Source organism: Cryptomeria japonica, chromosome 11 (genome assembly GCF_030272615.1).
Source record: "Cryptomeria japonica chromosome 11, Sugi_1.0, whole genome shotgun sequence".
Lineage (NCBI taxonomy): Eukaryota > Viridiplantae > Streptophyta > Pinopsida > Cupressales > Cupressaceae > Cryptomeria > Cryptomeria japonica.
Genome location: NC_081415.1, coordinates 530689411 through 530717224, shown reverse-complemented (window position 1 = coordinate 530717224; position 27814 = coordinate 530689411). Strand labels below are relative to the sequence as shown.

The 27814-nt window shown below is 42.0% G+C and overlaps 1 protein-coding gene across 4 annotated transcripts in view; it reads right to left on the bottom strand.

The window, feature by feature from the left end:
* The window catches only part of LOC131066460 (probable plastid-lipid-associated protein 10, chloroplastic), a 97930-nt gene extending 70923 nt beyond the window's left edge, over positions 1–27007 (bottom strand). The window contains exons 1-3 of one of the 4 annotated variants that reach the window (XM_058001213.2): positions 26625–27007; positions 26439–26546; positions 25889–26020 (exon numbers count right to left, since the gene is read on the bottom strand). In XM_058001213.2, the coding sequence (XP_057857196.2) occupies positions 25889–26020; positions 26439–26546; positions 26625–26882 (498 nt within the window). In that variant the 5' untranslated portion in view covers positions 26883–27007. The remainder of the gene's footprint in view (positions 1–25888; positions 26021–26438; positions 26547–26624) is intronic. The other 3 variants (XM_058001214.2, XM_058001216.2, XM_058001215.2) reach the window with 3 other exon arrangements.
* Between the last annotated feature and the right edge of the window lie 807 nt (positions 27008–27814).

The window sequence follows — 27814 nt, the reverse complement described above, 5'->3', positions numbered from 1 at the left end:
ATTTGAGCAAAGTCAAACCTGGACAAGGATAAGAGAAGTCATTTGGATTGCCTTAGAGTGAATTTTGGTCGCCAAGAATGCAAATTTTGAAGCCAAATGAGAATTTCACTCCTGACCCTTCCAAAGGGTCCAGAGCGAAATTCTTTAGATCACCCTTTTTCCTTACAAATCAAGTCAAGATTTTGGTTTTTATGCCCTGGAGAGGAGTGAGGCAAGGTGTTATAAGTCTTGGAGGTGATTTGAAGTTGAAAGGATGGTGAAATAGCCCTAAAACAAGATTTTCGCTCCTGACCCTTCCAAAGGATCCAGAGCGAAAATCCTAAAATCTACCTATTCCTTTCAAATTTATGCTAAGTTATGCCTAGACCAAGGTAAAAGATGCCCTTGTGATTGCCCTTAAGTCAATGGTTGTCTCCAAAAGTGATGATTTTAGGCCAGAAGAGGAAATTCGCTCCTGACCCTTCCAAAGGGTCCAGGGCGAAAATTCTTCAATCACCTTTTTCTCCTTGCAAAATTAAGTCAAACTGGAGTTGGATGAGAGAAGAGAAGTGTTTCCTTGCCTTGTGAAGTGATTTGAGGTTGAAATGATGTTACTTTGCCCTGCAAGATGAATTGAAGTGAAGGAGATGAGGAATTAAGACCTAAAACTGGAATTTCGCTCCTGACCCTTCCAAAGGGTCTAGGCGAAATTCTTATAGGGCCTGTCCCTGGAAAGACTCTTGAACAAACTTAATTTTGATGTCTTCTTGTTGATGATTTAAGGTATAAAAGGCTATATTGAAATGAATTTATTATGTGTCCTTAATCATCTTTTTGTTTGTCTTGCAGTTAAAAGGCGACCTTCTCCAGTCCGGCATCAGCAAGGACGACCTTCTCCAGCCCAGCATTATCAAGGACGGCCTTCTCCGGTCCAACATCATCAGGAACGACCTCTTCCAGTCCAGCATTCGAAGAAAAGGTACACCATCCATCCTGCACATCGAAGACAAAGGAAGTTAAAGCAAGGGTTCGTTGAAGAAGCAGACAATTTCAGAAGAGTTAACTAAAGCTAGCTTCTCAGCAACATCAAATTGAATATCTACCAAGTTACAAGTGTCAGACAAGGTGGCATCCCAGTCATCACTCCTCCAGTCGGATTGGTCCACCTCAGCATGTCCAAATTCAATGTACCTGACTCATGGGAGATGGCACAAACTTCGATGTACCTACCCCGGTTCTCCATTGGTCGAATATTCCAGAGAAGACATGTGTCCAAATAATGCAATTATTTCATTGGCCAGAATTGAGTTTGTTGTAACAAACTCTAATTAGGGTTTTCATTGTAAAATCTCGGCCATTGATCTCAAAGTGATCTGAGCCATTGAATTGTATTGAGGGCGCTATATAAGTGTTGGCTCCTCATTTGTAAAGGCTAATAGTTAGTCAATGGTTAGCTAATAGTTAATAGTTAGTCAGTAGTTAGAAGGTGAATAGTTAGAAATAGTGAATAAGTCAGTTAGTAGTATAGCAATTAGAGTAGAATAGAAAGAGAAGGCAAAGATTGTTGCCAAGATGTTTTTGTAAAAGGCTTGTAAAACTTCATTGAAGAAATGGTAAAATTTATGGGTCGATTCAACAATTTGCATGGTCTTTATACTTCTCATATTTGATTTCATGTTATTAGATGAGTGGAAGAAATGTGTTTGATTGATGGTGAAATTCGTATATCCATACTACTAGCAGTTTGTTGATTGCAGACTTGCCTTGTGTAGTCAACTGGAATCATTCAGCTTAAGCTTAACTTCAATTGTCGCTTCTTCACTGATATGCATCAACCTGATGGTGTCTATTCTTATAGCGATGATCTAAACATCATAAAGCTTTCCTCCGAAGATCGCACTAACCTTGTGGAGATGGTCCTGGGATGTCAAAACAAAACTTAGTTAGAATTTCACTAAAGATCATTCATTGCTCCTACATTCTTAGTGTCAGAATTAGATCCTTTCCTCGCCCTCATCCTTTTCCTTTTTTTTTCAAAGCCTAGACTAGTGAAATCCTGTGTTCCAGCAATATTCAAAGCAAATCAGACGTTTAGTCATCAAGTGTAAGTCCCCTTGTGATTCCAGCAAAATCACATCATACCACAAAGAGCTTATCCACGAGTAGAGAACCTACATACAAGAACCTTGGAGTTGCCTCGACTGATCCTTTGGCGAGATCTTCAGCAGTCAGGAAACTTTATTCAAGAGAGGATAAGGTACCTTTGGGTATTTTATTTTGTGTTCGCATGTGCATGAAAAACACATCAACACCTATACATTTCCTTTATTGTTCTAAGAAGATACGTTGCAAAAGTTTTGCAAAGATTTTACAATTGTTTGGCTGGCCAAATTTAACAAAACACATCTAGAAATGCACACTTTACACATGGCGACACTAAACTAAGGTCAATTCTGCCAATAATAATTCATATACAAAGGTTACAAATGCACACTTTACACATTGCAACACTCAGCTAAGGTCAATTCCACCAATAATAATTAAATTTACAAAGGTTACAAATGCTTATTACAAATTTGGGATGAACTTAGATCATGATAAAATACAATACCAAACCTGGAAATTGTGAACCCTAGAGTTCTATTGTGTGAGTCTTCTTTCTCTTTGCTATGCTCCTCTCCAACCAAATGTCATCCAATGCCCAAACTGAAACCTAAAACCAATTTTCAACCCAGTTGAGTGCATACCCTAGAAAGCAATACGATAGCTCTAAGAAAATCAAAGATTTGTATGCACTCCCACCAAAGATGGACATCTTATATTGAAAAGCATCTACTGGAGGTATAGAAGTAGCTAGGAGGAGTAATGGAGAGTAGATGGAATCAATGCCAATAGTTGGGAGAGCTCCTCTACATTGATGGTAAGTAGGTGGGAGAGGAAACACAATGCCACTCTATTTGGGGCTCAAAACGCTTTTGAAAAGCTTTTCACAACTAAAACAAGCCCCTTTGTTGACAATCTTAAAAAGTTAAAAACCAAGCAAAATCTTCAATGCACTCTGTGAACTCCTCCTCAAGGGTTTGTTGACTTAAAAATGCTCTCTCATTGAGTCTTCATATGTCGACACTTGGACACCCATCGAAAATTCTTGGCACTTTGCAAACCATGGAAATGTTCAACAAACACTAGGCTTAGTGTATGTCAGCACTTTGGAGAGGTTAGAAACTTAGAATACCTCCAAGAGCTTCGACGAACACTAGAGCCTCTCACTTCATCCACCAATAAGCTCCAAATACAATTAAACCTCTTATATGTTGGCATTTCAAGAAGTTACAAAACCATGTTGGGCACCAGGAGTGGTTATTAAAGCACCCAAACCTCTGACCAACATTAACAAATGCCTCCTCATTTCACCTAGCTTGTCAAAACTTGGAAGAAATTCATAACCAATCAAAACCACATCAAGCTCCAAAAAGGTTATGAAAACCTTGTCAACAACTGACACAAGTTTCATAGTCCATGCAAATTGCCAAGAGACAACACATGCCTTCCCTTCAAATATCATGTGCCACCAAAACACTTTAGTCTTTACCAAATCCTAGCACCCTTAAGGCTATCAACACTTTGGGGCTCATCAAGAACTCAAGGGGGTTTCAAAACTATCACAAACTACCAACAAGCCCTTACCTTTGTTTCATCATCTATCGCTCGCCCTCTTATTGCATGATAAAGGTTTGTCGAGAACTTGGAAACTAAAGGGAGGTTCTGAGTATTAGATTCCTTGAAATACTTAGACATACCTTTCTTCCTTATGTTTCTCCCATGTCGGATGTTTGTTGGCCACTAGGAACTTCTTGAAAAACTTCATATACATTTGTTTCAGCACTTTAAACCTTGTTGGGAATGTTTCCAAGAGCATTGGCACCACCAAGAACCATGTTGGTAGTTAGGAGCTTATCTGGAACTTTGGACAAGTCATGAACTCGGAGTTCCAAAACCACATGAAAGTTCCAACAAAACAACACTCTCCCCTTTTCCATACTTTTCCTTTAACTTCTTCCACATATTAACGTTGGTGTGGGTTTGGGGTTCGAGAAAGGAAATGGAACATGGAGATTAAGGCTAGTGGCGGTTGGGAGCAGATAGGGAAAATGAACTTGGAACGTAAAGATCCAAGTCCAACTTGGAGTTTGAAATCTGTGAAGTACTTCAGATATTGAGGTGGAAAGGAAATTGGAAATGGAACCTAAGGTTCCAAGTTCTAGTCGAGACTTAGGATCCAAAGGGGAACCGAACAAACTTTGAAGAAAGGGAATACATGGTGTAAGAGGAAACATGGACCTAGAACCTAAGGTTCCAAGTCCACTCAAGGTCCAAAGTCCATGAAGACACTGGAGGCAAGGCCATATAGAGATTGGGATGCAAAAGGGAAAATGAAATAAGAAACCTAAGCTTAGGTCCAAAGTTCCCAAAAGGACTTGAGGTCCAAAAGGGAAGTGTGGAGAACTTGATAGGGCCGTTAGAGAGGTTGGAAAAGGGAACCTGGAGGAACTAAGGCCTTAGAGATAAGCCCAAAAACACCCATGGAAGGGCCAAACCACAAAGCACCCCATTAGCATATTTTACTAAGGGATTTGATGAACTTGAATGAATACCCACAATTACTCAAAAATAGAGGACCCAACTGGAGTTTTTTTAGATTGGTTATGAATGGTGGGGTGAGAAAGAGTCAAAAACACCACAGAGGCAAAATGAAGCAAAATGAAACACAACAAAATGGGGTCCTGTTGACGTGTATTTTGTACACAATCAAACACAGAATAAAATACACAAGGGTACCTTATCCTCTCTTGAATAAAGCCTCTGATTGCTGAAGATGTCGCAAAAAAGGATCAATCAGGATGACTCCAAGGTTCTTCGATGTAGGGTCTCTACGTGTGGATAAGCACCAGTGGTCGTTGTGAATGCTGTTTCATCAAGGGGCCTTACGTTTCCGAATTGTAGGAACAGAATTTCCTAAAACTAACAAGTTCTCAAAAGATCAAAAGGTAGGGTTTGCAAGAGATGAATTCTAATCTAATCCTAAGAGTGACTCAATGTAGGCTAGACTTGGTAAGATTCTACCAATTTCAGTATTGCCAAGGGATAACAACTCAACTGAAATTGATGCGATCTTCTAAGGTGTTTAATGATTTTCAAATCATCAAGAATTATAGATACTATCATAAAGATACATATCAATAGTTCAATAATGATTGAAGGTTCAAGCAATCCAAATATCTCCAGTTGACCACACAAGGCGTACTTACAATTAGTAAGAAGCTAGTGGTTTGGAACGTGAATCTCACCAAGATCAAGCCCAACACTTAGTCCTTCAAACTCTAATACCACTTCGACCGAGAATGATTCAAGAAAGTAAACAACCATGAAAATAGGCACAAGAATTGCAATAAAACACCATAACATCAATATTTTATTGATCTCAAAGCCAAAATAGACAACAATTGCTTGAAATTCTTTCTTCAATGCTCAATCTTGCTACAAAATAACTTTCTTCTCTCCAAAAGCTCTAACCTTCTAACTTCTAACTATCCACTCTAATATCTATTTCTAATTACAAAATGAAAATGAGTGAGGGTATATATAGCATCCTTAATTACAATGGACGGCCTAGATCAAAAGAAGATCAATGGCTGAAATTTTGACACCTAAACCCTAATTAGGGTTTATTACAAAAGTTCCCCCTTTATTGAACAATATTAAATGCATAGCCAAATATTAATTGGCACAAAAATCTAGGAAACATAGACCAATGATAATTAAGGTGCCACATCATCTACAACAACCTCTCTTCTAGAACCTTATTCCCTTTCCAATGCTCTTTCTTAGCATATGCAATGAATCTAGACACAATTCCTTCAATCTCAGCAATAGGAATCTCAGGAAGACTCCTCATTCGTTCCTCCAAGTGGATAACCTGATCAAAGGCCTTGAGAAGAGCCGCATCCCATCCAGGTTCAAGTTCCTTGATCTTCTCAATCAGGAGCATAGTAGTGAACATTTGATCCCGTTGCCCATCTGTGATGACATTCTCATCTTTGCAAAAGATGACCTTGACTCTTTCTTCCAACTCTTGAAGATCCACATCTGTCTCAACTTCGATCCTCCTGCCAAGGATAGTACATAACACCTCAAACACCTTGTCCTGAATTGGATGGATGACCTCTTCAACTTGATTACATTTGGTGCTGATGTCTTCGAAAAGAACCTCCTTCATCTGAAGTAGAGTTGACCACTGGAGTAAATTATGAGCTCCTCCATCCATTATCTTTTCTTGTGCTAGGATCTTCCTTGGTGTTTGCCTGATTACTTGTAGAACAGGAATGATAACATCTCTCGTGTGGGCAAAGGCGGCTACTGTTATCATTAGGTTGTGGATGGTCTCAAGGACCTGGATAGCTCGGTGGATTGTCTGCATCATTCTTGTTGCAAATTCAACGGCAACTGTGTGGGATTTGTCAATCCAAGAGCTCATAAGCTGAACCAAGCTCTTGACTCTCTCTGCCTCGTCAACTGATTCAAGGGGAAGTGCTTGCACAAGAGACACTGCTGGATCCTGACGTCCCAAGGGCTGATTGAGATGGCTAAAGTAGCCTCTCCAAGCACTGACCTCTCTTTCAAGCTTTCTATTATTTTCCATTTCTTCTCTAAGCTTGTCTTTAAGTGCCTCAAATGAATCGGTTGCCTCATCCAGTGCCTGCTCAGCAGTGAGTGGACCAAGTTCAAATGTTTCTACATCATACTCCTCTGCAAGGATTTCACCTTCATACTTGTCCGCTGCTGGTGTAGCTATCTGCAACTTCCTGGATCCTGTCTCATCTCTGATCATCTTGGACATCTTGGTGGCCTTCTTCTTCTCTGTTACTTCCTGAGAATTTCCTACAAGGCTCTCTAAGTCAATCACATTATCTTCATCTTCGATCACGATCACCCTTGTTAGTCTCTCCTTCAACCAATCTGGAATGGCAGATCTTGTCTCTCTAACTTGTATCTCTTTAGGCAATGGTTCTCCTTCTCGGAGAGGAGATGTCACTTCATCATCATTCTTGTCTTCATGTAACTCACTGACTTGGGGAGATCGACTTGATGAATGCTGGGGTGCCTTCCCTTTTTCAGGTCTATCATTTTGTACTATTGACTCCATAGACTCATGCACCTCAGGCATCTTCATCTCTTGTCCTTCAACTTGACTTGTCCTTTTCTCATGTCGAGATGATGTACCTGATGAGCGATCGCGATTAGCCTCTTGCTTCTTCTTGGAGGGTTCCCTTTTCTCAGGTCTTTCTTTCCCCTTTGCGCCTCTAGGATGAGAATTGTCTTCACTTGCGCTTGCTCCTCCTTCTTCTGGTCTTTCCTCCAAAGTGTAGGTCATTGGTATGTTCTGCTCTCTTAACTTTTGATGTTGTACATCCACCCATCTGCGAGTACATGACAGAATTGGAGCCATCAAAGCTCTCAGGTCTGTAATCTCAGGTTCATTCCAATCTATCTTTATTGCTTTGTCTTCCCTGTCATAGGATGACTGGATATGTCTACCACTGTCCTGAGCTTGATCGGCCACTCTGTAAACTTTGCATTTCCTGATGAAATCTAAAGGTAATCTGGAATGCATTTTTCTTTTCACTTCTAAATCACTTGAGAGACTCATCCAAAAGTCTTCTACCTGAAATTCGTGCTTGTACTTCCTACCATATGCCTCTTCTATATACCCATAAGGATCAAAATTTTCCCTTGAGGCAAAGAATGCGAATGAATATGAGGCCAACTCCCTCTCTGCATCATCCAAGGCTAGAGCATTAGGACATACCTCAACTGAATTCCCCAATATGATGGGCACGGGAGCTCCATTTCTATGCCTATGTCTAAATGTCTTCGCATAGTCTGCCAACTGCCTAGCCACCTCAAGTAGCACTATCTTGTTTGTCGGATACCTCGGCAACATGTAGGGAGGTGAAGGACATCCATGGACTCTGATATATGTAAACTTTTGAAACTGGATGAACCAAGCACCGTACCTCTTTATAAGTTCTTGTGCATCTTGAGATAGCCGATTGTGAATCCCACCTTGCAATATCCTGGTGATGTTCATCGTGAAGGTATCATTGACTAACTTGTAGTCACTTCCTGGTGGATGATGCAAATGAACATAAGACTCACAAACTCTGACTTCCCCAAGTCCTCTCCCAATCACTCCTCTGTGAGGTAGTCCTGCATATTCAAAACTCCTGATCAAGGCATATATGATGTATGAACTCATGTGGAAGGACTTGGTAGCGTTCAGTCTCCTTAACTGCACGTCCAAGCAATGGCTAATAATTCTAGCCCAATGAATCGTTCCTTTTCCTTGAACTATCACTTGGATGAAGTAGAACATCCACTTGTCAAAATAGAAGGCCTGAGGAGCCCCTGTAACTCGATTGAGCAAAGTTATCAAATCCCTGTACTCCTCCTGGAAGTCGATCCTATGTGGTGTGTTGGGAATCTTGCTCAGGCGAGGACGACTTTTGAGTAACCAACTCTTATTGATGATGTTTAAGCAAGAGTCTAGATCATCTTCATACATGGACCTGGCTCCTTCTAGGCTCTTGTAAATCATATCTTTATGCTCTGGAAGATGGAGAGCCTCACTTATAGCCTCCTCTGAAAGGTAAGCCAAAGTGTTCCCTTCCTTGGACACGATTGATCTTGATTGTGGGTCATAATGGCGAGCACACTCGATCATCAGCTCATGGCACTGGACTGTTGGAGGAAAACCGGCCGCCTTGATGATGCCACTTTCAATTATTCTCGTTGCGACGAGTGATGGCTTGCCAATGTAAGGGACCTCCCGAAACTTCTTGACACTGAAGTTTCCCAGGTTGGTATCTCCAATGTTGCTCCACTTTGACACGATTTTAGTCTCCAATTCTTCACTCCTTTGATCTTCCTTCATGAGAGTTGGGCGACTAGTGGAGGCTCCTGCCTTTGGGGTCGCCATCTTGACACCTACACAACATTTCATAATGAGTAATATGTCTTGCAACGTAGAAATATAGAGTAGAAAGGAAGATTCAAGATTTTAATTAGGAAACTTCATGATAAATCTTGAGTTATCATTTCCTAATTAACTACGCAATTTTCAAAACTTGAAGTTCAAAATTCAAAATTTCGACATTGGGACTAGGATGATCTCGCCATACCTCCACTTGAGAATTAATTCTAAAAAAAGATGCAAAAATAAGGTGAATTTTGGCTAGGCGAAATGTAGATTGAAGTCCTTCCTTTAGCAAAATGCGCCTCCTTTAGTCTTCACAAGCATCAACTCCACCACCTTTAGTCTTCACACTTGAGGAAAATTCGCTCCAAATAGGCCAGCTTTCGCACTTCTTCTTTGCTTCTCCAAATCGCACTTGAAACAATGAGTGAATGATTTGAATAATGAAAACATGCCCCAAATATATAGAGCGCTCACCATTTCACCTCCCCATAGGCCGACTTGATGAAAATAGGCCCAAAAAAATAAATAAAATTAAAAAGGAAAAGGCCGACTTAATAAAATAATAAAAATGATACCTCAAGCGCTCCCTTTTTTAATTTTAATTTAATAAAAATTAATTTTAAATGCCTTAATAATAAAAAAAAATTGATCTTCCAAGGCTTAAAATTAATTATTAAATGCTATGCGCTTTTATTAAATGCCAATTTAATTAATTCTTTCTTCAAATATTTCGAAGTTGATGATTTTGGCACTTCATGCGATTTGGAGGATGTTAACGTTGGGACATTGCAAAATAAAGAATGCACATGTTAAGCGCTCTGGTCCTTTGGTGAGGGACGGGAGCACTTTTGAAAAAGTGGCACGGTCCTTCAGCGAGGGACGGGAGCACTTTTCATTTTTAGGCTAGGATTCTCAACTTTGAAGTCAAACCTTTGTTCACCACGCCTTAGAAGATTCTTCCCATCTCATACAACGTTGCCTTAGCATAATCTCGGAGGGAATTTGTTGCTTTAAAAAAAAAGTGGGACGGTCCTTCAGTGAGGGACGGGAGCACTTTTGAGTCCATTGCATGAATTCTTGATCATGTTAATCTTCAATTTACCCTCAAGGCGTAGAATATCACATTTCACACCATCTTGAGCCTTGGTAATAAAAATATCATTTCAAAATGCAAGGTAAATGGTCATATTTGGAAAAAGGTGGCACAGTCCTTCAGTGAGGGACAGGAGCACTTTTGCCAGTTGTCGTCAAAATTTGCAGCTCTCGCATCTCAATTCAACTTCAAGGCATTTTAAACACTTTTTCAAACTTGTGCCTTGGTCTCAATTCGTCCAAAATTGGTGAGAAAGGCAAGATAACATGTTAAGTGCTCTGGTCCTTTGGTGAGGGACGAGAGCACTTTTGAAAAAGTGGGACGGTCCTTCAGTGAGGGACGAGAGCACTTTTGCAATTACAAGCCAATTCGTCCTTTGCTAGTCTTCCAAATTATCTTCAATGGATGAATCTTGCCCTCCTTCATTCATTTCAATCACGCAACTTGCCTTGCCTTTGCCAGAAATCTATATTTTTAGAAAAAGTGGGATGGTCCTTCGGTGAGGGACGGGAGCACTTTTGAAAAAGTGGGATGGTCCTTCAGTGAGGGACGGGAGCACTTTTCTCATCTTGGCGTACCCTTTTGTTCTTTAAATCTCTCAATTGCGTCCAAGGCATAAAACATCCTTCGTCCTTCCCATCCAAGTCAAGTTTTGCCATAAAATATCAAACAAATAGGAGAAACTTGAAAAAGTGGCACGGTCCTTCAGTGAGGGACGGGAGCACTTTTTGTCATTTGGGTTGATTTACTCTTTTGGGATCCGCTTAAATTATATTCAACGAACAAAACATGCTTCCCTTAACGTCTTCAAATCATAAAATCACCTTAACCTTGCAAAGATAGTGCAAATTTGAAAAAAGTGGCACGGTCCTTCAGTGAGGGACGGGAGCACTTTTCCTTCTATCTTCAAAATTCACCAATTTTGTGCCTTCAAAATCTTCAAAAGTATCAAGTCATGTCCAATTGTCATTCCGGAAGACCCTGCACAAAACAAAATAGAAAAGTCAGTGACAAATATGCATAAAATAACATTGGTGCTCTGGTCCCTTGGAGAGGGACGGGAGCACTTTTGTCCTTTCTGGCTAAAATATTCAAAATTTAGGTCTCCAATCATTTCACAAGGCATAATTAGGTCATCTTCAAGGCCAGGAATCAGTTATCTTGAAAAAAGTGGCATGGTCCTTCAGTGAGGGACGGGAGCACTTTTTGTGTTTCAGGCATCATCTTGCCTCCAAAATTTGATCAAAATTTACCTAGGCAAAAATGTACAATTTCATCTTCAAAACGCTAACACTTAGACAAAATTTGAATTTTCCCTCAAAAAAACTCTGACTAGACCTAACCTGAGATATATTTGACTTCGTGACAGACTCATCTTATTTCAAAAATCTCAATCTTCAGGAGGATGCGTAATAACTTTCAAAATTAGACTGGATTCGGCTTAGAAAAAATATCCAAAAGAAACCTCTAAGGCTTAGCCTTAGCCCAGACAACTCACTCACTCAAAACCCTAAAAGCAGAGAGAAGAACAGGCAAAACAAAAGCAAAAAAAAGAGGTGGTCCCCATTTTAATGGGGCGATGTGTGAAATGTTCACAACAGGTCCCAATAGTTCTATAATAACTAGCCCCTATCCAGCAGCTGGACCGCTAAACACTAAAATGTGATGGCAACTGTTAATATTCTTTCGGGGTGGTTCGTCTGCGGCATTTTGGTAAAGTTTCGACCCCTTGCTTTAATTTTTGGCCCACTCTCCCGATCGCTCCCGCGTGTGCCAAGTGGTATCTCGGCGTTGCTCTAAGCGGCTCGCTTCTCTCGCCTGGTAATGAGAGGACGCAGAGCTGCCGCGTGGCGCAAGTCTTTTCTTCGGCGCATGTTTCCTGGCCCCACCGTCTTCTGTGTGCTAGCAGCGACACTTGGTGCTCCCGCGTTGCATGTTCCGGTTCTCTTTTTGCGCTTGACTTCGGGTCTCCCCCGAGTCATCGCGTGTCTTCTTTGATGGTTCGTAAACTAGAATGTTGTTTGCACCACGATTTTCTTGTTTGGCAGGTGTAGGGGTCACCATGATGCGATTGGAGTAACAACATTAAAGGCCGTTTTCGCTGGGTAGCGTCTTAGGGAGTGCCACGCTGGGAGACTCCTAATCAGAAGCGGTTGCTAGGATTTTTCTGATGCTTTTGTGTTGTTTGTTGGAGGTTGAGGGCTCTATATAGGCCTTCTTTTCTGCCTTTTAGGGGGTTCAGACTTTCGTGAGAATTGATTAGACTTTGGCTCATTGAAAAGCCTTTATGTTAATTAAATTAGGTGAATGATAGACATATCAGATTGTGCCTATGGCCTCTGTGGTTGTTTTATTTGAAGCTTAGCAAATTGACTTATGTGTTGTATTTAGATTCAATAACTTCTATGATATATGTTGTGAGATTCTACAGATTAAACTATGTTTTAGGACTTGTTATCTGTTGGATGAATGGTGAATGTCATATTATGTTGAATGAAGTTTAGTTTGATCTTCTTCTCTAACGATGTTGAGCATGTAGATTGTTGAATAAACTTTTAAACTGTATGTATCTAGGTTTTATATGTTGCTGGTGTCCTAAAAATATTCTAGCATATCGCCTAAGTAGTGTAGCTTTTTAAGTTTTCTTCTTCCCCTTTTCTCCCCCAATCGTATGAAGAGCCGACTTCTCAAACCTGAAGGTTACTCAGTGAATCTCGCGTAAAGGGTCCCCCATCACTGAATTTCCCATAAGGCTGTTAGCGTTTAATGTAAAATTAGGAGTCAATAGTTCTTTTTTCTGGCACGCCCAGTGGGACCCAAATTTTGAACAAGCCTAAGCAAGTTTATGAGCCATAGACCTGTTACCAGGAGTCAAACAACTTTAAATCCCAGTTTGCTTCTCCCACCCCTGGTAAGCGTTCATTTGCCCACAACTACTTCTTCTCATAATCCACCTATTATCCCTACGGTACCTGTTCCTGTACTAATGACTCAAGTTCCTCCTAGAAACTTCGTGACTTGGAATAGCGGTAGCCCTCTCATCCCTCCAATTCCTACCTCCACGGTAAAAGTTGTCCTTAAATTCACCGGAGAATGTTCCAAGACACCGGGGGAACACCTACAAGATGTGGCCGATGTCTGCACCGTCCATAACATTACAGAGAAAAACGTAGCTCTGAGACTGCTTGCAACTTCATTCAAAAGAAGAGCTTTAGATTGGTACAGATCTCTTGGTCCAAACTCTATAACCGATTGTGACCAGCTGGGTGACCGCTTCTTTGAGAGATTTTCCGACAAGGCTGATAGATCATCTCTAATGCAGCAATTGATTACCATCAAAAGGGCTCCTCAGGAAGCGGTGACAAAATTCAATATGAGATTTCAGAGGACCTGGCAGAGGATACCATTGTCCGCTCGTCCTCCCACAGATATGGCGTTTGTTTTTTATCTGAAAGCCTTCAATTCAGATATATTTGTGATGATTCAATCTCTCGGAGGAAATACTCTCCCAGATGCATATGACTTGGCGGTCCAAGCAGAAAACAATTTAATCGACGCTAGAAAGCTTACACCACGACCGCTCATGCCAGTCTTCCCTGAGTTATCAAATCAAGTTCTTGAGCTAGCCGTGCCTAGCACATCTGCACCCCAATCTATGTATGTGTATCCCGGATCCCAACAAACAAGCACGTCTTCCCCCTCATCTCTGGCTACGGAAGTCAATGATATGAAAAATTTGTTGAGATCTTTCTCAAATGAAATCATTAATTTAAAAAGATCCCAAATCCCCCTGCTAGACCTCCCTTCCAACAAAATCTCCAAGGGAATAGACCCACATATCAGCAAAACCAATATGTGAATAACTGAGCTTCCTCAAGTCAGTCGAATGGCCAAATAGTTGCAGTGCCCAATCCTTTGAAAATTGTCTATCCCAACACCAATAAAGAGTTGATCGTAGGACAGAATAATCTAGCGGATGACACCAATTCTTGGTGTTTCCCATGTAACAATGCCCACACCCCAAGAAACTACCCGAAAGGCAATTTGCAACAAAAAATTGCGGATCAACGAAGTCAAAGTGTTGCCACAGATGATTCGGTTTATGCTTCCCCTGGCATGGACAATGCGGCTCTCATCGCATAGATGCAAGGTATGTCAATAGAGCGGGAAGTGGAGATAGCTTCAGACCATGCTTTATTCTCTTGGATGGAGGATGAGGATGTCGTACTCACAAACGATGCAATTGCATCAAGCTCGGGAGCTCCTCAAGTGCAGTCAGATTACAACCTCCGGTCAAAAAGACGTTTTACGGGAGAGAATGTAGGCACGCAAGGGAGGTTCATCTCAGATAAAGTTCCTGAACAACCCAGGGTTGCGACCACATATCCGAGAAAGGAGTTTATTCCATATAAGCCGAGAGAAGTAAAAACATTAGTGCCATCAGTATTGGACGTGGTGGAGCAGCTAAAGAAAGCCCCGGCTAACATCTCCTTATGGGATCTCCTTAGCATCCCAAAGCAGAAGAATCGGTTAAAAGAAGCTCTGTTAGAGATGGAGAGACCTGCTGACAGGAATGTTTCCAGTTCTTCGCAAGCTAATGAAGAAAGATTTGCGACCCCCGCAACACCATCACGCTCGCCGGTAGTGTTGACAAATGAGGCCACACCACCTAGATCCCAAGTGGAAGTTAAGCCTAAACCAAACCCTTTCAATTTGACCCTCATACTAGGAGACAAGCTATTACATAATTCTATGATAGATTTTGGTGCTAGCACTATCGTCATGCCTAAGCAAATTGTTGAGGTTTTGAACATCAAATACGAGCCTCTAAGTAGGGGTGTTATGCAATTAGATGGAAATAAAGTCCAGACTGTGGGTCTTATTAAAAGCCTTCTGCTAACATTGTTCGCGTGTCCTAGTGTCACCGTGTCCCAAGAAGTAGTAGTTATTGACATCCCACTGTTTTCGGCCTCTACCTCTCCCGAGACTTTACCGCCAAGATAGGAGCTTACCTATCTTTAGATTGGTCCCACCTCATCCTCCAGACCCAACATGGTGCTAAGCTCAAAATTCTTTCAGAACCCCTACACACCGAGCATGTAGCTGATCAAGCTATGCTCAATTTTGAGCCTACTCATACCTCCAGCTCTAATGAGGAGAGAAAAACGGTAGAACTTCTAGAGGATGAAGAGGTGATCGGAGATATTACACCAAAGCAAGAAGTTTTTCTCAACGAACTCATAAATTCTGATCCATATTCCAATTACCATGCCACAAGTCTTGGTACCTATTGTATTTTTGATGAGGATCAGATTATCCCAAAACTAATTAAGGGTCCACTAACCAAGGAAAAGCTGTCTTCTATGCTCTGGACCTTGCACTTTGATGGTGCAAGATGCAAGGTAGGTTCAAGCACTGGAATTTGCCTTACTTCACCTTCCGGTGAACAAATACTGAGATCTTTCCGCCTGCAGTTTTCTTGCTCCAACAATGAAGCGGAATATGAAGGGCTGATCCAAGGCCTAAGTTTAGCAGAAAGAATGGGAATAAAACAGCTGAAAGTTTTGGGTGATTCTGAGCTGATATTGCACCAGGTCCGAGGAATCTCAAGTGCCAAGCACGTCCGCATGAGGTCCTACCGTCATAGGACATGGGATTTGATTGAAAGCTTTGATGCTTTCAACATCCAGAGGATTCCTCGAAAGACAAATGCATCCGTTGATCGGATGGCCACTATTGGGTCGCAATTCAACCTAGCTGTGGATTTGCTCGCCAACACTCAGGCAGTCTGTGTGATCGTTCGACCAACTATTGCAGACAATGACACCCACTGGCAAGTTTTTGAGAGTGATGAGCAAATTGCTCTGTTCATTCAAAACTCCGGAGAGTTTGCTGATCAAATGCAGTCTAAAGTAAAGGAGGCTTACGAGGATCAAATCATTCAATTGAAATCCAAAAAGCTCCCAAATGGATTGATCACCCTAGAGAATTTATTTGACCATGATGATGCTAAAAATGACAAGTGAAAATTCACGGCCAATAAAGGTGACTACGAGGAAATGTCAGTAGGGAATGGGAGAACACTTAGGGTCGGAAAGGAAGTTCCCCCAGAAGACCGAGAAAGGTTGGCTCGATATTGTGATGAATACGTGGGCGTGCTAGCATGGTCATATGAAGATTTGAAAGGTTACAAATCTAGCATCATTCAGCACACCATTGAGCTTGCCGATGGGGCCAAGCCGGTTCAACAGAAGCAAAGACCTGTCAATCCAAAGATTGAGGTTCTCATGGCGCAAGAACTGAAGAAATTGATAGAGTCCAAGATTGTCTACCCCATCAAGCATAGTACATGGGTATCAAATTTGGTACCAGTCAAAAAGAAGAATGTGGATATCCAACTCTGTGTGGACTTTCATGACTTGAACCAAGCCTCTCTAAAAGACCATTACCCTTTGCCACCAATGGAACAATTGTTGAGCACTATGATGGAGTCAGAGATGTTTTCAATGCTGGATGGATTCTCGGGTTATAACCAAGTGTTGGTAAAGCCAGAAGACCAACATAAGACAACCTTCACAACCAAATGGGGAACATTTGCTTACTAGAAAATGCCGTTTGGATTGTCAAACGCAAGTGCCACTTTTCAGAGGGCTATGGATCTAGCTTTTAAGGAGTTGATTAACAAAATCATCCTCATCTACTTGGATGACTTGACGGTGTTTTCAAAGCATAAAGAAGATCATTTCGATCATCTTGAGCTAGTTTTCCATAAGTGTTTGGAATTCGGCATTTCATTAAACCCAAAGAAATGCATCTTTGGGGTCATGCAAGGGAAATTTTTGGGACAAAAAGGAGGAGTCTCCATCGACCCAAATCGAGTGAAGGCAATAAAAGAGCTTCCTCTTCCCGTCAACAAGAAGGGCGTTCAGTCCTTCCTAGGCAAGGTCAACTTTGTTAGTCGTTTCATCTCAGACTTTGCTGGAATGGTGAAGCCTATCACGCTAATGCTTAAAAGGTAAATACATTTAAATGGAACCCTGAAGCAAAAGAGGCATTTGAGAAAATCAAAGATGCCATCTCTTCTGCTCCAGTACTCTCAAACCCTAATATGTCTAGGGATTTCATAATGTATGTTTTCTCTAGCAATTATAGCATTGTCGTGGTACTAACCTAGAAAGATGCAGACAAAAAGGGTGAGCATCCCATAGCCTTTCATTCAAAAACTCTAAAGGAGTATGAGGCTAAATACAACTTTGTTGAAAAACAAGCATTGGCCATTGTCAAAGGCCTCAAAAAGTTCAGGCATTTCATTGCCTGCAATAAGACTACTGTGTATGTCGCTCATCCTTCAGTCAGGGAATATATAATGGAGGGTGACATTACAGAGAAAAGGGCAAACTGGATTACCAAGATCTTAGAATATGACATTGATGTCAAGCCCACTAAGGTAATCCGCGGAAAAGGCCTTTGCGAATATATAGCCCAAGAGTCTGACCCTCGAGAAGCCGAGACTACTACGGAGGAGGTTGCAATGTTCGCCTCTGAGCGAACGGAAGCAAGTTGGATCGAGAGCCGAAGATACTTCATGGAGACTGGAATCTTCCCAACTGACATCTCTCCTGAAAAGAGGAGATTCTACAGAATGCAGAATAGCAGTTTCTGCCTTGTTGAAGGAGTGCTTTTTAAAAGGAATTTTGACGGGATTCTACTCCATTGCATAGACCACGACCAAGCCCGTAAAATCTTAAACGAATTCCATCATAGCCTTTCAGGAGGTCATTATTCAGTGCAAACCACCATCATCAAGATTACCCGTGTTGGGTATTTCTGGTCCTCGATGTTTAAAGACACACATGCTCCAGTAAGAGAATGCAAGGAGTGTCAATACTACAGTGGTAGGCGCAAGAAGGCAGCAATGCCACTCAAGCCAATAATGGTGGAAGAACCCTTTGCTCAATGGGGTCTGAATATCATAGGGATGATTAATCCGCCTAGCTCAGTCGGATACAAGTAGATCCTTACTGCCACTGACTACTTCACGAAATGGTCTGAGGTTGTACACCTAAGGAATTCATCAGAAACAGAAATACTAGCATTTTTGGAGGAGCTAGTATGCCAGTATGGTCCGCCAAAGACAATAATATCGGATAATGCACGCGCATTCACGGGCTCCCGTGTAACTCAATTTGCTCTCCGCCGGGGCATATATCTAAAGACTTCCTCGAATTATTACCCTCAAGGAAATGGCCTAGCTGAATCTACCAATAAGAACCTTATAAGACTCATTAAACGAATGGGGTTTGAACACAAAAGGGAGTGGCATCACCACTTGAGAAGCGCATTATGGGCGAACCGGATCACGCCTACGTAGATTTTAAAGAACTCTCCATACAAGCTGGTCTACGGCAAAGACGCCTTATTCCTCGTCTCTTTGGAGATCCCCGCTTTGCAGCTCCTCAAGTCCATTGAGGTGGCCGAAATTGAGCCCATGGAGGTAAGGTTGGCAGAGCTTATGGAGCTAGAAGAAGCAAGGGAAGCGGCGTTCGAGTCTCTTCAAAACCGCCAACAAACCGTCAAGAGGTAGTTTGATAACAAGAAGAGTTCTAACCCAGAGCTCAAACCGGGCGATCTTGTTTTAAAATATAATGAGAGGGCGGCCAGGCTAGGTCGGCACGCTAAGTTTGATGGTTTATGGGAGGGACCCTTCCGCATCACGAATTGTAAGGGGTTTACTGCATTCGACCTCGAGAATATGCAAGGGGAATCTCTCGAAATCCCGGTTAACGGGTTTCATCTTAAACCTTTCTATTAAAGCTTAGTGCCCCCAATGTAAATAATGTATTCTAGTGTGCCTTATTTATTTAATTATGTTTCTTCATGCATTGTAAGGAAAAGAAGTAAATCATAAGATACGCCGTAAACAAGCAAATGATTCATTATATTATATCAGTATCTTTATACAATGCATAAATAGGCTTGCAGCCTATAGATTCTTAGTAGCAGGGTGGCAAATCTTAGTAGCAAGGTGGCAGTCGTTTAGTTGTCTTCCTCGTCCTCATCCTCGTCCATGAGAAATTCTGAGTCATCTTCATCATCATCTCCCATCCACTCGTGGCCGGAGTCACTGTCAGATTCCTGTGATATCGACACAAGCACCAGGTTCGGAAGAATATGCATTGTTAGGATCCGCAGGAAGATGTAGTCGAGGAACTCGGTATACCATGTTGTGCCAGCCAGAGTGGGCACTATTAGATGGACTCTAAGGAGGAACTCCGTAGCACGCTCTACGCGTAGGCGATGAGTGGACAATGACATACTCTTTAATCCGCCTATAAGCGGATACTAAGTCACCTCCTCTTTGAGGGTGATGAAACGCTGCAAGTCCGAGGCCAAGGGCAAACCTCTAAAAGGGACGAAGTATTCCGCAACATTCTTAAGGCCGCCCAGATACTCTAATGGGAAGAGCGTCTTGGTCAGCTCCATCGTTAGGTAGTCGCCTGTCCCAGTATCCAGCAATGAAGCCACAAAGTGGGAGCAAATATCAGTGTTGACACGATATCTGTCAACGTCGTCAGTAAAATCTTCCCCAAGCACCCATTTAATTGCAGCAGTGATCAACAGATTTCTCCGCCACGTCATTCCTTGCAACCTCTGATCCGAAATGTTGCCAAGAAAAGCGACTTGTGCCTTGTTGCTGGTAAGCCTGACGGGAGTATCCATAACTCAAGAAACTCAGTTGTTGAGCTAACTTCTGTGCAAAGGAATGTCTGAAAAGACATATTTATAGCTGAATTCCAGCTCTGAGTAATAAAATCAAATTAAGAGCCAACACCCTCGATCTCCGATGTGGCTGTCCTTTCTCATTACTCGCACAAGTGAATGGAATCGAGCCTGAAGGTTGCGTATGTCCTATCTAGAGCCTCGAAAAGAAAAACAGTATACTCAGACGCCACGCGTATTTTTTGAGTACGTCGTGCCTTAACCCAGTAGTCCACAGGTCTGTTTTGGCTCGTGCGAGCATTGCTGGCTGTGTATTTTCTCTTAAATAAGGAGATCCGTCCAAACAGGCAAATCATCTCTAGTGGATTGGAATGACGACGTAGTGGGCTAACGTCTTTTCAAAAACGCAAGTGGCAGCGCTTCTTCCCATCTTAGCATTAATGTTCCCTAGAAAATGAAGTGGCATACATGCCGGGAGATGCCTATCATGAATGCTTCCTTTTCGCGCACAAATCTAGGCATGCAATACATTTAAGGAAGAGAGCTTCAAAAGTGCATGTCATATTTGCAATTTGCATTCCCAGTGCCAAAAGTTATAGTGTCAGAAAAGCTCGCCTGCAAGAATGGAGATGGATACCATAGCCTCAAGTCTTTCCCAGGGTGAAATGTGGGTGGACATATACAGGGGAAATTTCATACTCGTCCCACGCCATGCCCCCCAAGCCAGAATATCCCAGAACCAAACCCAAATCAAAGACAGTCACCCGTGACTCCATGATGGTGATTGATTCTTAGAAGAGGTCGTTGATCCCGAACTACACAAACAGCCAAGAGCTCTCAAGGAGGTTGCGTTCGGAAGAATGCTAAATCACAAAAACGAGCTGCAATCTACGGCGTTCAAACTCTGGAATTCCGGCACTCCTCAATTCGTGGTCCCTATGGTTCCACATTGTCCAGAATTTGTGGCTGCATGCGCAAGAAGATTCATGCCAGACTCTCTTTCGATACAGGGCTCCTCTATGCGGGTCGTCATAACCCCAGAAGCTATTCGGGACATGCTATGTTGTCCCAAAATTGACAGCGTAGAGGTGTTTGATAAATACGCTATGGAAGACTATTGGCACTCTAGGCGAGACATTGTCCCATTTTGTCAATCTAATCTGAACCGGAGTTCGGTAGTGGAGCCTCCAAAGCTCCCTATCCCCTATAGTGATTTAAGGCAAGATGATCTCAAAGATATCGCCTCTACCATTGCGTTCTTGTGCGGTCATGACAATGATCGAGAGATCACCGCTTCTATGATGGGTTTCTTGTTCAAATGCCGGAAGCAAAAGGAGCCATTCCATTTTAACTTCTCTGTGTTGATAACCAAAGAAATGGTGAGGCAGTTGGTCGAATTTGAGCAATCACGGCGGTTCAAGTTTGCCTCGTTCCTAGTTCATTTGTTCGTACACCAAAATGTCATTTTCTTTAGTCAATTCATGCCATTGGCTACTCATGATGAGTTAGGAAACAGAATGCCTGTGTCCGCCTGGACCCCCGTACTATTAGCCACTTATGATGTATACCAGTTTTCAGACTGTTTCCTAGCTCTCGTCCTTCTCGATTTTGGTGTCATCCCTAAGGAGCCTCTCGCTCGTTTTTCTCATATCCAAATAAATTGGATGAGTAATGAACGCCCTCGCTGCTACTAGTTCTTGGGTAAGGATTTCTCTTTTGTCCGAGTGCATGGCTTCTCTGAAGAGCCCTTCCGCCTTCCTACTTATGTTACTGAGAGAACCTTGGCTCTCGAGATATCATGGCAACTAGTAGAAGTTGAAAAGGCTATAGGGTCAGGAAAGCATGATACATCTATTACGAAGGACCACAAGGTTATTGGCCCTATTATCCTTGAGCGAAGAAGCATTGTCGAGAGGGTCTTGACCTCCAAGCTAGTGCAACTAGGCTTGGTAGCATTGGATGATGTATGGAGCTATGACTCGGACGGCTATCTGTCTAGTAAACACAGGAAAAATGCTATTAAGCATGTGTCGCGGAACTCATGGGAGGGACGCATCTGCCCGCTGGTGAATGATCCAAGACTTGATGTGGGTCCTAGTGACTTTCCTGTCCTTGAGCACCCCCCATGGTCGGCTTTTTACCATATCTTTCAAAAGCACAATCCGGCTAAGCCTATTCCTCGGAACATGTGGCAAACCATGGAAAATGATCATTGGCCGAAAAAGAAGAAATGATTTCTGGATCTACCGCCAAGAGACTAATCAGCCTAGGGCTAATCTGGGGAACGCCCATTTCGATGAGCGTTTTGAGGAAGAATGGCATAATCATAACAAGTCAAAAGAAGAGACAAGTGACGAGTCCTCGCGTAGTGACGAGTCCTCGCGTAGTGACGAATCCTCACGTAATGACTCCTCCCCCGAGGAGGTCCAACCTCAAGAGGACGAGATTATAAATATAGAAGAACAAGGTACCGGAGTTGACATTTCAGTTTCTCTCGTTAGCTCAATTTGGAGGCCCCGTTCCCAATCCGCCAAGAGATCAGTTGAGAAGAAGATGCCCGATTCCCCTTCCAGGAAGAAACAATATTTGGGTTCAGCAAAGAAGGGCTCATCTTCTCAAGTCCCTGTGGTTCCTCCAGCCCCTCAGCAACCGGTGGCTTCTACGGGTCAGGTACGCTCTACTCTTCCCTTCCTCTCTACTCAATCTGCGGTTTCCTCAGCTCCCCAAGTTGCGTCGATGTCTACTCAAGTCCCTACTGCTCTTACCTTAGCCCCGCTGGAATGCCAATTGAGCCTCAAGTTGCGTCATCGTAGGTCATTTCTTCGCTCCCTACCCTGATGTCGTATTTCTTGCAATGTTTTTCCCGCAAATTTCTGCTACAGCCGCTGTTTCGCGTAGGCTTGGTTTTGGAGAGTCCACTCCTCCCCCAAATGTCAGTACATCATCCGTTGATCCTACTCTTTCAGGAGCCTCTCCCTTTGTACCGTTGTTCTCTCCAACCACGTTGGCACGGCCCATTCAAACCACTTTCTTCGGCCCTGTTTCCCATTTCCCTTATGCCATCCCTCCTGGTGCAGCGTTTGCAGGACAAGCCATTGCGGTCCCGAATACTTTTTATCAACAAGATACCTATTCCAAATCTGCGCGAGTTAGCCGATTGCGCAAGAGAAAGGAGAAAGATGGTGCTAAGCCAGCCCGGCCACATGTGCAGACACATTTTAGCGAGGAAAATAATAATCTCCTCTTTGCAATCATGTTCCCAAAGGTCAACAAGCCGGAGGCCCAAATGAAGCCCAATGATTACACTCTACATGTTGTCGGGGTTAATCTCTCAAACGCCACGGCTATGGATAAAGTAGAAATGATGGAAGAAACTTCGAAGCCGGTGTCTTCGGATTTCATCAAGAAGAGTTGTCACCTGGACAAGATGCAAGCAGAGCTCATCCACCTCAAAGAATCTTTGGATATTCAGAGGAAGGAGGACAAAGCTAGAAGTGATGAGATAAACTGCTTGCAGGGCTTGTTAACTCAAGCCAATTCTGAAAAAGGGAAGTTGCAATCCGCCCTGAACAACATGAGTTCTCAATTGAAAGGGCAAGAAGCGACGAGGAATGTGGCACTAAAAGAATTGTAGGAGAGGGGGCAAGAGATACAGCAGCTGAAAGCAGCTTCCAGAGATGCTACCCAGATTCATACTCAGCTGCGAGAGGAAGACCGCCTGAAGGAAAAATACGCTCAGCAACCGAGCGAAGCACAGGTCACGCTTTCTGAGGAGAGCAAAGTTTGAAACAGAAACGCGCGAGATGCAAAGTAACCTGGAACAGGCTGAGAAGAAATTCCAGGATATAAAGAGATTATTACAGCAAGAGCAGGATCGCACAACGCAACTTCAGGAGGCTTTTCAAGATGGAGGTACTAAGATCCTCGCTTTGGAACATCGTGTCCCGTGAGCAGGACAGATGCAAAAATCTCCAAAATGAGATAAGAGCGAAGGATGATGAAATCGCATGCTTATCTCATCTTCCTCCCCCTCTGGAAGTTCCTCGGATCTATCCCCAGTCTTGGAAAAATTATATATTTCCCATTGGGATAAGATTAAGCAGTATTGCCCTTCGCTGCAGCCCGTGCTAAGGTTCTTGGGTGAGACGCAATTTCTCTTTGCCGGAGCGGGCGCTCTTATTGACAGCATTACCCTTTTCATTGGTCCTAAGCTCCCCGTGGCCCAGAGTTTGATTCAGCTGTTGTATGTTGAAGCTTGATTCAGCTGTTCTATGCTGCTTTAGATGAGGAATTAAAAGCAAAACGGGTGGCAGATTGCAAACAATTGATCAGGAAGGCCAACATTTTCATTAACCAGCACACGGCAACCATGCAAGCATCAGCAGCACTTGAGTCCTTGAGGATTTCGGTTCCAGACATCAAGCGGCATGTGGAGAGGTTTGTGTTCCTGGGTCTGCCTTCACCTTTTCCCTCAGATGGCTTCGTGCTAGGAATTGAGCAAGTTATGAATCAAATCGAGCAATTGCAGCAAGATCGGGCTTTCATACAGCGCCTTAGCAGTCCTATTTCGGCGGAGGAGGTTAAGCGTCTCTTGCACCCCTTGGCCCAGCTCTACGCGCTCCTGAAGATGGTCCATGATGAACCAGCGAGCTTGCCATTTGATGAAGTGATCTGTTTGGACCAGAACTGTCAGAATCTGGAAGCTCAGGTGTTACCCTCGGAAGATGCTTGGTTTTCGTTGCAGCAAGTCTTTGATCTGCTTTTCCTTGTTCAAGCATGAAGTTTGGTCTCTTAACCAACAATTTTGGGTCCTAGCATTCCGGAGGCAGAATTTCCCATTAAGTCGCCAAGAAATGTTAATATTTTTTCAAGGTGGTTCGTGTGTGGCATTTTAGTAAAGTTTCGACCCCTTCCTTTAATTTTTGGCCCGCTCTCCCGATTGCTCGCGCGTGTGCTAAGTGATGTCTCGGTGTTGCTCTAAGCAGCTCGCTTCTCTCGCCCAGTAATGAGAGGACACAGAGCTGCCGCGTGGCGCAGGTCTTTTCTTTGGCGTATGTTTCTTGGCCCCACCGTCTTCCGTGTGCTGGCAGCGACACTTGGTGCTCCCGCGTTGCATGTTTCAGTTCTCTTTTTGCGCTCTACTTAGGGTCTCCTTCGAGTCGCTGCGTGTCTTCTTTAATGGTTCGTAAACCAGAATGTTGTTTGCACCGCGATTTTCTTGTTTGGCAGGTGCAAGGGTCGCCATGATGCGGTTGGAATAACAACATTAAAGGCTGTTTTCATTGGGTAGCGTCTCAGGGAGTGCCACGCTAGGAGATTGCTGATCAGAAGCGGTTGTTAGGATTTTTCTTATGTTTTTGTGTTGTTTGTTGAAAGCCGAGAGCTCTATATAGGCCTTCTTTTTTGCTTTTTAGGGGGTTCAGACTTTCGTGAGAATTGATTAAATTAGGTAAATGATAGACATATCAGCTTGTGCCTATGGCCTCTGTGGTTGTTTTATTTGAAGCTTAGTAAATTGACTTATGTGTTGTATTCAGATTTAGTAACTTCTATGATATATGTTGTGAGACTCTACAGATTAATCTATGTTTTAGGACTTGTTATCTGTTGGATGAATGGTGAATGTCATATTATGTTAAATGAAGTTTAGTTTGATTTTCTTCTCTAACGATGTTGAGCATGTATATTGTTAAATGAACTTTAAAACTGTATGTATCTGGGTTTTATATGTTGCTGGTGTCCTAAAAATATTCTGGCGTATCGCCTAAGTAGTGTAGCTTTTTAAGTTTTCCTCTTTCCCTTTTCTTCCCCAATCGTATGAACAGCCGACTTCTCAAACCCGGAGGTTACTCAGTGAATCTTGCATAAAGGGTCCCCCATCACTGAATTTCCCATAAGGCTGTTAGCGTTTAATGTAAAATTAGGAGTCAACAACAACCATTGCTTGAAACCACTTTTCCGGAACCACTTTCACAACGAAACATGAGAAACAGAGGAAAACAAAAGAAAACCAAGATAAAAGTATTGTGAGACTTAATTAGGCATTTTGAGGAGCAAACCTGAAGAAAGGGAGACCTGGCAGCTTCAAATAGAACAAGGACATCTGATGCCGATGTGTACTGCAACAGCCATGTTCCGTCTAATTGGTCCAGATTGATTGGTTTACCAGCATCATATTGCTCCACACTAACCTGCAATATTCCCTCATATTCTATCACATTATTTCAAACCACTCCCTGACACCCGACCGTTTTCATGTAAAAAGTGTATCATTAAAAAGAAAAGAAAAAATTGCAATACAATACACTATCCAGCATACCCATCTCTTGAAATACCCTAAGATTTTGAATGAAATTAACATTTGCAGGAAGGCATATATAAAGAATTGTTCTGAGAAGTTGGTTAGTCTTTACCATCAGCTTGTAATTTTTGACCCTGCAGAAACTTCATATGCACATTGCAAATCGAATATATCAAAAAGAAAGGGTATTTTTTTTTAAAATGAAAATTTTGAGATTAAATTTTACTTCACTAAATGAATCGGTAAATAAATAAAATTAAAAATAAATAAAAAAATAAAAACCATACAAAGTATGTGCATGGGCATACCATTGCTTCTTCAATGGAAGCACGTTGATCATCAGAAGCCTGCAACCCACGCTGTGTATTCTGAGCGGCTCTGAGCAGGTCTAACTTTGCTTTTTGCAATACCCTCTCCTGCAAGTTTATAACCATTTATATTTCTTAACACGGCAGAACATAGCAAAAAGAAAATGATATATCGTTGTTTTTTACCTGCTGATTAGAAACCTGTGTTTCAGAATCTGCATATGCCCGGTAAACGAATCTCGTCGCCCTCCTCTTCCTGGAAATGCCAAACAACATAGATGATGGCTGTGAAGTAAACGGCTCCATTTTGACTTTGCTAATTTGGAGCTTCTTCAAATTTAGAGTTGAAATGGGTATTTTTCTTTGACAGTAGAATTGAGCAGAAAAGGTGCCATGTATGAGCGTATTCATTTCCATGAGAGAAGCTGCGAATGCCGCACACATTACAGCTTTCTCATCTTATTGAGGCATTAAATTCTCTCTGAATTGGGGGGACCATATGTGAGCAATCCTTGGTTAGATGAAATCAAGGTTTCGCTCGATAAGTAAATTTCCAAAATTTTGTATGAAACGTTGATAAAATATTTGTGAAGAATAGAATGATGGCGAAGAATTTTCAAAAAAAACAAAAAAGAAAGAATTCAATTTTTTTTAATAAATCTTTTTAAAATATTAAAAATTTTGGGAAAATTTTTCTTGTTGGGAAATAAATAGAGATGATAAATCAACCAAGGATGCAATGTGATGTGTCAAGTTGTAGAGATATAGATAGAGATGGAGATAGGAGATAGATAACGAGATGAAGAGAGATGACAAAGGAATAGTTAGAGATGTAAGAAATAAATATATTTAGAGAGAAAGAGAGAATGAGAATGAGAAAGAAATATAAAGATAAAGATAGGAAATGATATATAGATAGAGGTAAAGAGAGGGAGAGATGGAGAGATGGAGAGACTAAGATATAGGAGGATATAGAGGGGGAGAGGGAGAGGGAGAGATAGCTCAATAGATAGCGAGGGAGAGGAGTGATATAGATAGGGAAGATATAGTGAGATAGAGAAGGTGATATGTATAGAGAGAGGGGGAGTTGGAAAGATAGATAAAGATATAGAAAGTGATGTATAGAGATATAAAGATAGAGAGGGACCGTGAAAGATGGGAAGATAGAGATATAAAGGAGGTGATATTATACTAAGCAATATTTAAATCTAACATGTTTTGTATTATATTCAAACTATAATCATTTATCAAAAAAACACAATCATTCAAGTAAATAATGTCAAGTTTAAATTTTATTTGGGTTTACAAGTAATCAAACATATTAATTTTATGGAAATATAGTGGAAGATAATTAAAATAAATTTTAAAATTAAATA